Source organism: Sinocyclocheilus grahami, unplaced genomic scaffold, assembly GCF_001515645.1.
Source record: "Sinocyclocheilus grahami isolate Dianchi unplaced genomic scaffold, SAMN03320097.WGS_v1.1 scaffold1085.1, whole genome shotgun sequence".
Classification (NCBI taxonomy): domain Eukaryota; kingdom Metazoa; phylum Chordata; class Actinopteri; order Cypriniformes; family Cyprinidae; genus Sinocyclocheilus; species Sinocyclocheilus grahami.
The window spans coordinates 303,791-317,670 of record NW_015506264.1 but is presented as its reverse complement, the minus strand read 5'-3'; the positions used below and the strand labels follow the sequence as shown (position 1 = coordinate 317,670).

General features: G+C 39.6%; 1 protein-coding gene across 2 annotated transcripts in view; it reads right to left on the bottom strand.

Annotated features, from left to right (window-relative positions):
• Positions 1-6,393: 6,393 nt before the first annotated feature.
• Positions 6,394-13,880, bottom strand: part of asmt (acetylserotonin O-methyltransferase) — a 24,428-nt gene continuing 16,941 nt past the window's right edge. Inside the window, exon 8 of one of the 2 annotated variants that reach the window (XM_016252067.1) lies at positions 6,394-8,028. In XM_016252067.1, coding sequence (XP_016107553.1) covers positions 6,617-8,028 — 1,412 coding nt within the window. In that variant the 3' untranslated portion in view covers positions 6,394-6,616. The remainder of the gene's footprint in view (positions 8,029-13,880) is intronic. The other variant, XM_016252068.1, reaches the window with a different exon arrangement.

Below are 13,880 nucleotides of genomic sequence, written 5' to 3'. Positions count from 1 at the left end.
TTTGTTTTGATCTCTCCGCTGTGCTTCCGCGTGCATCACTTCTGACCGGCGCATGCAGGGGGTGAGTAAAACACTGCCTAATTTTCATTTTTGGGTGAACTAACCCTTTAATAGAAGCTGGATGCGTTGAATGTTTAAAAAACATTCCAGAATAGCATTTTCATAATGATAAAATGGAACATTCGCATACCAAAATAGTTCAATAAATATAAAAAAATGGGCGCTTTAAATGTTGAGAGAACATTCAAATGTAACGTTTTCAAAATGATAACATGGAATGTTTCTCTAATGCATGACCAAGAAGAAACTTTCTTAATATATTAAAAAACTGGATGCTTTGAATGTTTAAAAAAAGTTTTTAAAATAATGAAACAAGTATTTTAAAAATGAACATTAAAAAGGTTATTGTGAACGAAGGCTGATATAGTTATGATTATAGTTACTGCTTCTGGTGTGTTTTTAAAATAATGAAACAAATATTTAAAAATTAACAGTAATGTTTTTTAAAATAATGAAATAGAACATTCACATAACAAAAACTTTTCTTTAAATATAAACAATAGTGTTTTTAAACATTGAAATGTAATGTTTGCATAACATTTTCCAAAATAGAATGGAATGTTCCTCTAACATTCACATAACCAAAAACAAGTGTCCATTAAATCCATTAAAAAAGGGATGCTTTGAATGTCAAAAATAACATTTTCATTAAGTTTTCAAAATGATCAAATGGAATGTTCCTGTAACGTGTGCATAACAAGGAAGAAATGTTCTTAACACATTTGAAAAAAAAAATAATGTTTTTTTGAAGATTTTAAAAATATTCAGAAATAAAGTTTTCAAAACCATTTCAAAATGATGGAATTGAACATTCACATAACCAAAAACGTTCTTTAAATATTAAAAATTCGTGTTTTTAAACATTCAAATGTAACGTTCTCAAAACATTTTTATAATGATAAAATGGAATGTTCCTCTAATGTTACAAAACAAAAAAAAAAGTTAATTAAATATAAAAAAATGAGTGTTTAAAATGTTGAGAGAATGTTCAAATGTACTGTTCTCATAACAAATGTAATATTTTCATTACGTTTTCAAGATGATCAAACGGAATGTTCCTTTAACGTGTGCACAACCAAGAAGAAACATTCTTAACACATTTAAAATAAAAATAAAAAGTTTTGAAGGTTTAAAAAATATTCAGAAATAACGTTTTCAAAACGGTTTCAAAATGAAATTGAACATTCACATAACCAAAAAACGTTCTTTAAATACACTATATAAAAATAGTGTTTTTAAACATTCAAACGTAACGTTCTCAAAACATTTTCAAAAATTATAAAATGGAATGTTCCTCTAATGTTCACATAACCAAAGTTCTTTCTTTAAATATCAAAAATGGGTGTTTTAATTGTTGAGAACATTCAAATGTAACATTCTCAGAACGTTTCAAAAATGATCAAATGGAATATTCCTCTAACATTTAGCGCTTGCATTTCCATTTGTGCTCCACAGACGACTGAAGAACACTGATTTGTGCGAGTAATGTTTTTTATAGGTGAATAAAGCTGGCGGAGCTGTTTGATGGCGGATGAAAGAGTGCAGACTGACGTCTCTGATGAGCTAGTGCTGTACTCTGCAGATGGAGGTGGATCTGAGTCTCAGCTGCTTCAGTCGGCGTGTCTGGACCTGTGACACGATCCGCCCGAGGCGTCCACCAGCCACAGCTGAGACACTCCATCAGACATCAGCACAATAGACACGCTCTGTGGGATCATCGGAAACAGCCTGAAGCGCTGACTCCGAGAGGAATCTTCCACCATCAGCACCACAATCTAAGTGGCAGAAACTGCAGGAAATCATTCAGACACACCTCTGAGTTTACACAAGTACACACATTAACTCACGATAGTGCAAAAACAATAGTGCTTACATGAAAATAGCTCATTGTTTGAGCTGAAAAGTCACTAAATCATGTTCTTCTGATGTGATGGTTGCTTAATTATGGGACTAATCCACAGATCCACAGATCTTGAGGCTTATTCACTTCACTTTTGGTGTTAAGGGGCTTTTACATTTGCCAGAAATATTACTTTTTTATATTAAAAACAAACAAACAAGCCTTGCCCAGATTTAAAAAGTAACGCAAAAGTAATGTAACACATTACTTTCCTTAAAAAGTAACTAATGTTACTTTTTTATGTTATCAAAAGTAACTAATTAAAATACAACCTCAACATGTGAGACCTGTTATGTGTAATATTATTGATGATTCATTCCCAGCAGGCATTGCTGTAAGCAGCAGAGCTCTGATTCGTGATCTAATTATGTTGTGGCTCTTCTGATGAATGAATAGAGCTCGTCATCTACTGTACCTGTGTTTCTCTGCTCAGAGCGAATCATTTATTCACACGCACCTGCTCTGTTTCCTCCGCTTCACGCGGATCAGGAAGTTCAAGGTAACAGAAACTCTGAATCATTTATACCAGAGAACTTAAAGTGTGTGACTTACTCAGAATAAACCCCGAGGACAATCCTGCAGGTCATCTCAGATGTTTCTCACTGAAGCTCTAGAAGAAATACAAACAGACCCAAACGAGCGAATAGCTGTCATAAAATAAGACTCAAATGCTATAAATGTAATGCAAGAGCAGCTCAGATCATTTGATGTTGATGAGCAATTCCTTAAAACAAAACATTCCTAAAATAATGCTTATGGAATGTTCTGATAACATTATTAATATTTGATACATGTTCTTGTAAGGTTGAGAGGGTCTTATACGTTGAGAGAACATTCAGATGTAACGTTCTCATAACGTTTTCCAAATTATAGAATAGAATGTTCCTCTAAAGTACGCATAACCAAATAATAATAATAAAATAAAATACAATTTTGAAAAACTGAATGTTTTGAGCATTTAATAAACATTCCGAAATGACATTTTCATTACAGTTTCAAAATCATTTTTAAAAAGTCTGTAACTTTCACAAATCCAATAATAAATGTTCTTTAAATATACAAAAAAATGGGTGTTTTAAAATTGCGAGAACATTCAGATGTAACGTTCTCAAAATGACAGAACAGAACGTTCCTCTAACGTTTAAAAAACATTAAAAATAACATTGTCATAATGGTTTAAAATGAATGCAATGTTCCTCTAATGTTCGTAAAACCAAGAAAAAACGTTCTTTGAATATTAAAAAAATGGGTGTTTTTAATGTTGAAAGAACATTCAAATGTAACATTCTCGTAATGTTGTCAAAATGATCAAATGGGATTCTTAATACATTTAAAAACAGATGTTTTGAGATTTAAAAAAAACTCAACGTTTCAAACTGATCAAATGTTTTAGTTTTTTCCCGTAACATTCACGCATCCAATAATAAACATCTACACTGTAAAAAAAACCCTGAGTGTTTCAAACGTTGCGAGAGCATTCAAATGTAACATTTTTGTAACAAAATGATCAAATGGACCGTTTGTCTAACATTCACATAACTGAGAAGAAATATTGTCAATACATTAATCATGTAGAACATTCAGAAATAAGGTTTTCATAATGTTCTTACAGCATATTGTGGTTAGCTATTCCTCTCAATATAAACATGAGAAAATGTAATGCAGGAGAAAGAACAAATCACCTGCAGATTCATTTGAATTAAACTCACTGAATGCATCATGCGGGGTAAATTTAACAAAGGTGTTTCACACAGTAGTGGTCAGTATGCAGTGTGCACTAGTGAGTGAGTGAGTGTGCAGTGAGCTTCAGCCTGTCTGCACTAACAGAGCTGGGGATATTCGGGGTCATGGGCTCTTTATGCAGAGCTCAAGCAGAAGAGCACAAGCATTAAATCAACTTTTGGACCCAAAGCACGCTACGAGAGTCTCTCCTGAACCACAGAGACACAGAAGAAGATCTCAGAAGATTCCGAGACGTTTACAGAGAGAGATTCAGCACTTGCAAACAAATCAGATACTCATCTGGGGTTTTCTATATTATACGTTATATAATATGATAAAACATCATTTATTTTGTTCATTTTATACGTCTATATATTATAACTATTTTAATATTTTGTCATTAAATATTTTACAGGTCATTATATATATATGAATAAAGCCAAATTAATATCAAATATAAATATTCGAAGAAAAATTTGGTGAAATTTAGAAATGTTGCCAACTAAGAAAATTACTACATTCATGCAAATTTATGTAGTTTGGTATTTCTATGTATGCAAACTGTAAAATTGTATAGTTTATCATTTATATATAGAAAAATTATTTTAAAAAATGATTGTAGTTTACGGTATTGTAAAAAGTATTATATAAGCGGTTAGTGTTTTGGCTCCTTGCTGAAATCTTAATAACTGAAATTAATTTAAGCCGTAAAAATTCTAACAGGGAATTAAATAAATAAAACCTAAATAGAAAATTATATAAAAACATAATAAAAATGACAACTGAAAACATACAAATAAAGTGAATTCGAAATATGAATAAAAATGTTAAAAAAAAAAAAATACCGGAAATAACATTATTTGTTCAAATAAATTATATATATATATTTTTTTTTATCAGCTAACATTTGGCCATATTGAGATGATCAGCATTGCTTGATATCTGAGCCAACTAGAAGATTCATCTTTTAATTCAACGTTTCCAGTGCTGACTCTTACCAGTGAATACTGTACAAAAAATGAACTGAATATTCAAAGAAGTCAATATTAAATATTCAGCTGTGTGATTTGAGCTGTTCCAAAGAGCATCTGGAGATCCTGAACATCTGAGCAGAGCGTCACATGATTAAAGGACATGAGGTCTGTCTGTCGGTCACTCAAACAATGAATTCTGATGAATTTTACACTTCACAAAGAGTGATGTGAAATATACATATGGATGATATTTACATACAGCACAATGGCATGTGGCATATTTCTGCTCACTGATAAATAATAATTTAGTCTATTGAACTTCAGGATTTAAATGAACACAACATGTACATGCTAACGCACAATATTTATTTCAAATTCACTAAAACACATTTAAAGCAGTGTATTGTTTATTTATAGGTTTTAGATGTGAGACCATCATTCAACTACAGCTCTCACAACGCTCTATGAACGCAATATGAACTAAAACTACAAGAAAAATAAATGAAATCTAAATAGAACTTTAAAAAAAAGTGTTACAAAACATAACAAATGTACTAAAAATTAAACTAAAATGAAACGAAAACTAAAAATACGCAAATAAAACCTGGTTCAAAGTATTGACACAAAATATCAGTCAAACAATCGAATATGAACTAAAACTAAAATAAAAATAAATAGAACTTTTAAAAAAGTGTTACAAAACATAAATGTACTAACAATTTTACGAAAATTAAAACGAAAACTAAAAATATACAAATAAAACCTGGTTCAAAGTATTGACACAAAATATCAATCAAACAATCGAATATGAACTAAAAAAGTGTTACAAGCATAACAAATTTACTACAAACTAAACTAAAAATAAACTGAAGATATAAAAATAAGAGCGTCTTTTTTCAAATCTGTCAAACAAATGTTCTTTCAGTAACTAAAATAAATGAATTCAGGTCATAATAATTCAGGTCTCAGTATTTAAGATGCTAAATTCAAGTTAAAGCTAAATAAATCATGTTTATAAACAATTCATGTAATACTATGCTATTAGTAAAAAAAAATCATGATCTTAGATTTTTAAAAAAAGTGTGTAATTCGATGTTATTGGGTTTTTCCCCTGTAATACAGTCGAACCAAATATTATTCAGACAGCAGATATAATTTTTTATATTTTTTCACTAGTGTGTGCAGGACATTATAGTTTATTTATGATAAGTGAGGATAAACTCTTCATACAGTGGACTAGCGGATCAGAAATGATTCAGACACTTTGACCTGAGCATGTTTTGCTGAAGTGTTTTTCTTTAATTGCTAACGTGATCTTTTACTCCACAGACTGAACTAAATGAAGCACTGCTTGCTAATTAGTTGAGCTAAATTGGTTTTATCTAATTGTGTATTAAATGTAACAGCTGACAGATATTAGATAGCTGTCTATCAGAGTTATCTGACATTATCAAGATGAAGTTCTTCTGAGTTCTTCTCATGTTTTATTACCGTTTTCTAAACTACAGCCAATAAACTGTGAGATAATGTGAGAAATGTTGACGGTGTCTGAATACATTTTTTTCGAGAGATTCAAAATGCGGTAAATTCAGGAGGAGATATTGAGGTTGCAAAGCTCAGAAATTGCTGGTTAATTTCACAATTACTTACAAAGAAATGGCAAGTGACGCATTAAATGAAACATGAAATTTTGAAAATAGTATTTCCTTTTAAAATGTACTCTTTGTAATCCTTCTTTGTTTTATTTAACGTTTTAAATAATATATATCATTTTTATGCAGATTTGAGAAGTAAATCAGAAGAGTAAAAGCTCGATCCAAGCTCTCCTACCTGAACAACAGCTAAAACACGGTATGCATCAGTTAAACCTGAAAACAGATGGAGGTGTCATTAAAAATGTGAAAAATATTTCTGAACAACAAAAGCCCTTGTCTATAGCTTCCTGACACACGGTGTGTGTTTATTTGAGGGCCAGGATGGCGTCGTAGATCTTGCCGGTGTTGTGGATCTGGATGTGTGTGAATCCGGCGGCGCTCAGCAGACGACTGAAATCTGAAGCCTTGCGCTCGCGACCCTCCGTCTGCACCAGCATGTTCAGAGAGTAGAGCTGCGCCGTCAGAGGACCGCTGTTATCCTCATACAGCAGAGCTTCCACCAGCAGCACACCTCCACCTGCACACACACACACACACACACACACACAGTTATCCTCATACAGCAGAGCTTCCACCAGCAGCACACCTTCACCTGCACACACACACACACACACACACACACAGTTATCCTCATACAGCAGAGCTTCCACCAGCAGCACACCTTCACCTGCACACACACACACACACACACACACACAGTTATCCTCATACAGCAGAGCTTCCACCAGCAGCACACCTTCACCTGCACACACACACACACACACACACACACAGTTATCCTCATACAGCAGAGCTTCCACCAGCAGCACACCTTCACCTGCACACACACACACACACACACACACACAGTTATCCTCATACAGCAGAGCTTCCACCAGCAGCACACCTTCACCTGCACACACACACACACACACACACACACAGTTATCCTCATACAGCAGAGCTTCCACCAGCAGCACACCTTCACCTGCACACACACACACACACACACACACACAGTTATCCTCATACAGCAGAGCTTCCACCAGCAGCACACCTTCACCTGCACACACACACACACACACACACACACAGTTATCCTCATACAGCAGAGCTTCCACCAGCAGCACACCTTCACCTGCACACACACACACACACACACACACACAGTTATCCTCATACAGCAGAGCTTCCACCAGCAGCACACCTTCACCTGCACACACACACACACACACACACACACAGTTATCCTCATACAGCAGAGCTTCCACCAGCAGCACACCTTCACCTGCACACACACACACACACACACACACACAGTTATCCTCATACAGCAGAGCTTCCACCAGCAGCACACCTTCACCTGCACACACACACACACACACACACACACAGTTATCCTCATACAGCAGAGCTTCCACCAGCAGCACACCTTCACCTGCACACACACACACACACACACACACACAGTTATCCTCATACAGCAGAGCTTCCACCAGCAGCACACCTTCACCTGCACACACACACACACACACACACACACAGTTATCCTCATACAGCAGAGCTTCCACCAGCAGCACACCTTCACCTGCACACACACACACACACACACACACACAGTTATCCTCATACAGCAGAGCTTCCACCAGCAGCACACCTTCACCTGCACACACACACACACACACACACACACAGTTATCCTCATACAGCAGAGCTTCCACCAGCAGCACACCTCCACCTGCACACACACACACACACTACTGAGCTCATCTCATAGACTCCGTATCAAGCTAATGACATTTTCTATGTCCTAATCTGACCCCTAAACAAACCCTCACAGAAACCTGTGCAGAACACTGGATTTAAACACAAACCAGATTTGGCTGACTTATGAGCTTTTTTTTAACTAGTAAGGACACATAAAATGTCCTCACTTATTGGTTGTCATGATATTTCTCTACATAAATGAAGACATTTGGCTCCCACACACATTTACTCAGCTATATAAACGGGAGTGCTGCATAGACCTCTATTGTTTTTACATACTAAGGAGGCCTGTTTCTGGCACAGGATTAAAAAAAATGTAATAGCGAGTTTTTATTGCAGCGACTTTTTAGTTTATATATAGCCATTCTGACTTTTTTTTCAGAATCAGAAATCAGTTTCCACCACGGAATATTTTTTTTTAAGTCAATGAAACTTTTCATCTCATAATTCTGACTTTTTTCTCGCAATTCCAAGTTTAGATCTCTAAATTTAGAATTCTCAGAATTGTGAGAAAAAAAGTTCCCTATGTGTCGGTCACTACGAGTTATGTCGTGAAGACACAGGGGGTTCACTTGGGAGCCCCAATCCTTTCTGACTTTAAGAGAAAACGCCAGTGAAATTTGGCTAGTGGATTTTGCATACCTGAGCCACTCCTCATGCATACGGAGGAGACAGGTGCATCCACTCTTCAGCTTTTTGCTTCGGAGCCGAGTGGATGATAGTGCTTGATCGCCACAAAGCCCTTTACTCATATGACTGCAAGAAGCTGTTCCTGGTTGGCGTTACGGTGCAAACAGCGGTGTTCCTGCCATCAGCGATTCCCCTGGGCACTTCAACTCAAAGATCAGTTTTTCCCTAAAACAGCAAATCACGGTCGGTTTGCGTCTTTTTAAGATGCTGTTCTGTCTGTGTTCTCTTGGTCGCAGTCGTTACCTGTCCTCTGTTGATGGACATGATCGTTGTCTTCAGTGTCTGGGCATCCAACACGCTGAAGCTGCGTTCGTGGATGACTCATGCGTTCATTGCGAGCGTATGAGCATGGCTTCGCTGCGATCTCGCCTTGCTCTCCTCACGGGGAACAGAGCGGCACCCTCCATTTCTACTCGTCCCGATTTCCCTGTCACGAGCAGGGGACCGCCGGCAAGAGCTCTGGGAGATCTGAGGGTCACAGTGACCCTCGGGTGTTGTCGCCATCCTGCCCCGACGTGATCCTCCGTCTGCCACCGTTTTGTCATGGGCCCTGCCTCAGTCTGCCTGTTGCCGAGGGTGTCCCCCTGTGTCTTCCAGAGCGCCTCCGCCCCGTGCTGAGACAGCATCAAGGCCAGCGCGTCGAGCCTCTCGCAGGACCGCGGTGCCCCCCGTGTCCCAGTCGGCCCCTAAGTCCTCTAGAAAGACGACAAAGCGGCCCTGACACGGGCAACCCGGAGATGTGGAATGCTGCTCTTTCTCAGGAGATGGTGAGGACAGTGCCACTCCTTTCCCCGGAGGAGGGCCGGGTGGAGAATCCTGTGTTTTGTGTTTTTTCTGTTCCGCCACTGGTCCAACAGCCAGCGGTACCCACATTCTCGAAAAAAGAGCAGTTTCCTTTCCCTCCGTGCTATCAGGCATGTGGGCTGACAGTGACTGCCTCCTCACTCTCGCCCACGACGTCCCCTATTGCCAGCGCCCAAGAGATTCTCCACGCATCTCTGGCCAGTCCCCTCCGAGGATATAGGGAGTCCTGCTGTGATGAGCCAGGACGCGATGCCTTCTGTGCCATCCAGCCAATCCTGGATCTGCAGGCCCTTCACAAGCTTCCGTTCAAGAAGTTGAAGCAAGAAGCGCATCATCAGATGCATCCAGCCCCAGGATTGGTTTGCAGCGGTCGACCTGAAGGATGCTTACTTTCATGTCTCGATTCTTCCTCAACACAGGCCATTTCTATGGTTTGCATTCGAGGGTCGGGCTTGGCAGTACAGGGTCCTCCCCCGTCGGGGTATCCCTGTCCCCCCCGTGTCTTTACGACAACTGGCTCATCATGGCCCAGTCACGAGAGCAGTTGTGCGATCACAGGGACCTCTTTGTCTGCTACAGAGGTCAGCAGAAAGGGAAGGCTGTTTCCAAGCAGAGGCTGGCCCGCTGGACAGTGGATGCCATCACCTTGGCGTAACAATCCCAAGGCGAGCCGTGCCCCCTGGGGGTGAGGGCTCACTCCACATGGAGTGTCGCCTCCTCCTAAGTGCTGGCACACGGCGCCTCTCTGGCAGACATCTGTAGAGCTGCGGGCTGGGCGACACCGAACACCTTCGCAAGATTTTACAGTTTCCGCGTTGAGCTGGTTTCGTCCCATGTGTTGGGTAACAGATAAGTGGTGGGAAGAGCCGACTGGTGTCACGCTTGCTGCGTAATTCTCCTTCATCCGGGGATGCGAGCCTTTTCCTCCCCCAGTAATTTCCCCAGTCGGTGAACCCTGGTTGAGTATTCTCCAGCACCCCCGGAAATCAGACTGGGTGGAGCATTCTGACGCCAGGCCCAGTATCGGTGTTAGCTTGCCCGGGGTTCCGGTCAGCCCCTTTACTGGGCTAGGTGTCCATATGGCTTGATTCCCTTTGGGCAATCCCATATGTGCATTCTTCCACTGTAAGGTTTCCCTCTCTGTAAACCTGTGTCTTCCCTTTGACAGACCATTCTGTCAGGCTCTGCTGGCAGTGGTTCCTCCCTACTCTCAGGTAGGACCTGCCTCAGAGACCCATTCCATATGTAGTACTGCCCCAGGCCTGGGTCAGTCCATATCAGTGTCTCCACATGATACCTCCCTACGGGTAGGACGTGGTCTCCGTAGCGCCCTTCTCCAGAAGGCTCACTTCACGGAAGGCGTCAAGCTGTAAACAATAAACAGGAAAGGCATGAAGCACCTTTCATCAAGGTTCAAATCCCTTCTCTTAAGAAAAAAAATTCTGTCATAGGAACAGTGGCTTAGCTATCTCCAGCAGCGATGTACTCACCTTTTGGTCCCTTCGGGCGCCAAGGTCAGCAAATTTGGGCTGGGGCGGTGGGAAGGTTATGACCTTTGTGTAGCATTTGTCTGACATGCGGCTGCTTGTCAACATTTGCAGCGCTAAAGGGTTGAGTGTTCAGAGTGTGGCGCTTTCCATGGACCCCCTATGTTGTCACGATATAGAGACCGGTTACGTACGTAACCCTCGTTCCCTGATGGAGGGAACGGAGATGTTATGTCCCCTTGCCACAACCTGGAACCATCGCTGGTTGCCAGGGACAAGTTCTTGGCTCCTCAGAATAAAATCTGAAGAGTGGATGCACCTGTCGCCTATTTATACCCATATGCATGGGGAGTGGCTCAGGTATGCAAAATCCACTAGCCAAATTTCACTGGCGTTTTCTCTTAAAGTCAGAGAGGATTGGGGCTCCCAAGTGAATCCCCTATGTCGTCACGACATAACGTCTCCGTTCCCTCCATCAGGGAACCAGGGTTACGTACGTAACCGAGAGGTTCTTTTTATTTTTATTTCCTGCGGCAGAAATAAACTAATTCATTAAATTAATTAATGAATTTATTTATTTATTTTTCATACCATTTTTGCGAATGGTAAAAAGATTTTGTTAGGTTCATTTCTATATGGTTAAGTAGGTACACACACATACATACAAATCCTTCATGAGCTTTCATCCACAGATGATACAATCTGTTCATTCATAAACCAAGCGATGCAGCATCATCATGTATCATATATGATCACTTCTGTTGGCTTGTTTCATATTTAACAGGCTGAATGTGTGATTAAACAGAATAATTCAGCAGAAAATCAAAATTCTGTCATTATTTCAGTCAGTGACGGCACACGTTCGAGTGAACTGTCCCTTTAAGAGGGTGAATTTGAGGTGAAAGGCAGCCTCCTATTGTTGTGAGCGGATGAATTATATAATGAGCTTCTGGCGGTTTGTGCTGTTGTTTAGCTGGACGAGACGTTCACAGGCCCGAGTTTGTGACGAGTGTTTAGTTGACATTCGCTCATCTTTTTTATAGAGTCAAGAAGCAGCAGCCCTTCAGACATTCACACACACACACACACACACACACACACACACTCACTGTCACTCACACACACACACTCACACACACACACACACTCACTGTCACTCACACACACACACTCACACACACACACACACTCACTGTCACTCACACACACACACTCACACACACACACACACTCACTGTCACTCACACACACACACTCACACACACACACACACTCACTGTCACTCACACACACACACTCACACACACACACACACTCACTGTCACTCACACACACACACTCACACACACACACACACTCACTGTCACTCACACACACACACTCACACACACACACACACTCACTGTCACTCACACACACACACACACACACACTCACACACACACACACACACGCACACACACACTCACACACACACACACACACACACAGAGAGAGAGACAGTGCTTTAGCCTCTCACACCTTCTCAGCAGCTGAACAGGTGTGTATAACAGTGAACAGACACTTTCCCAGCAGCCTTTGCTCTAGACGCATTTCTGCTGTTCATTTTTTTCACAGAATTTCTTCAGTATATTCAGTTCTGATCTGAGCTAAACTAACAGCTACAGATGAATCACAATGTGACAAATGATTTAATGCAATAAAAAGAAAATAAACATGCATGACTGTGTCCTTCACATTATTAATGAGCCAATGAACTACTCGTCCCATGATGCTTTGCAAATTAAGTAACTGAATTATTGAGTTAAAGTAAACAATTATAAGACTAAAAACAATTTATTATTTTATAACTTTTTTAATTAGACTTTTTATATATATTTTTTTTCTAAAGAAACTATTGCTTTCATTCATCAAGGATGCATTAAATTGTTCAAAAGTGCCAGTAAAGACATTTCTAATGTTACAGAAGATTTCTATTTCAAATAAATGCTGTTCTTTTGAACTCTCTGTTCATCTGTGAATCCTGAAAAATAAAATGCATCACAGTTTCCACAAAAATATTGTGCAGCACAACTGTGTTCAACATTGATGATAATCAGAAATGTTTCTCGAGCAGCAGATCAGCATATTATACTGATTTCTGAAGATCATGTGACACTGAAGACTGGAGTAATGATGCTGAAAATACAGCTGCGCATCACAGAAATACATTACACTTTAACACATATTCACATAGAAAACAGCTGTTTTAGATTATAAAAATATTTCACAATTTTTACTGTATTTTTATATTTTTTTATTTTAATAAATGCAGCACTGCTGAGTAGAAGAGTCTTCTTTCAGAAACATAAAAAATCTTAATTTATGTCAAGCCAGTACTGTATTGTCAGTCATTTGAGACTCAGTTACATCATTTGCAATGACTTATGGGATTAAATGGCCCCTCTGAGCTCTTCTGATAAAATTCTCTTTAGGATTATGGGTAGTTTAGTTCTCCACCAGAAATGTGTCTCTACAGCAGCAAATATCACAAATCTGTTTCACTTTGGAAAGAATGAAGGAGAATATCTGCTGTGTTCTCTGTACTGTGATTCTGAGAGTACAAAAGACTGTGTGTGTGTGAGTGAGTGAGTGAGTGAGTGAGTGAGTGAGTGAGTGAGTAAGTGTGTGTGTGTGTGTGTGTGTGAGAGTGAGTGAGTGTGTGTGTGAGTGAGTGAGTGTGTGAGTGAGTGTGTGAGTGAGTGTGTGAGTGAGTGAGTGAGTGAGTAAGTGTGTGTGTGTGTGTGTGTGTGAGAGTGAGTGAGTGTGTGTGTGAGTGAGTGTGTGAGTGAGTGAGTGAGTG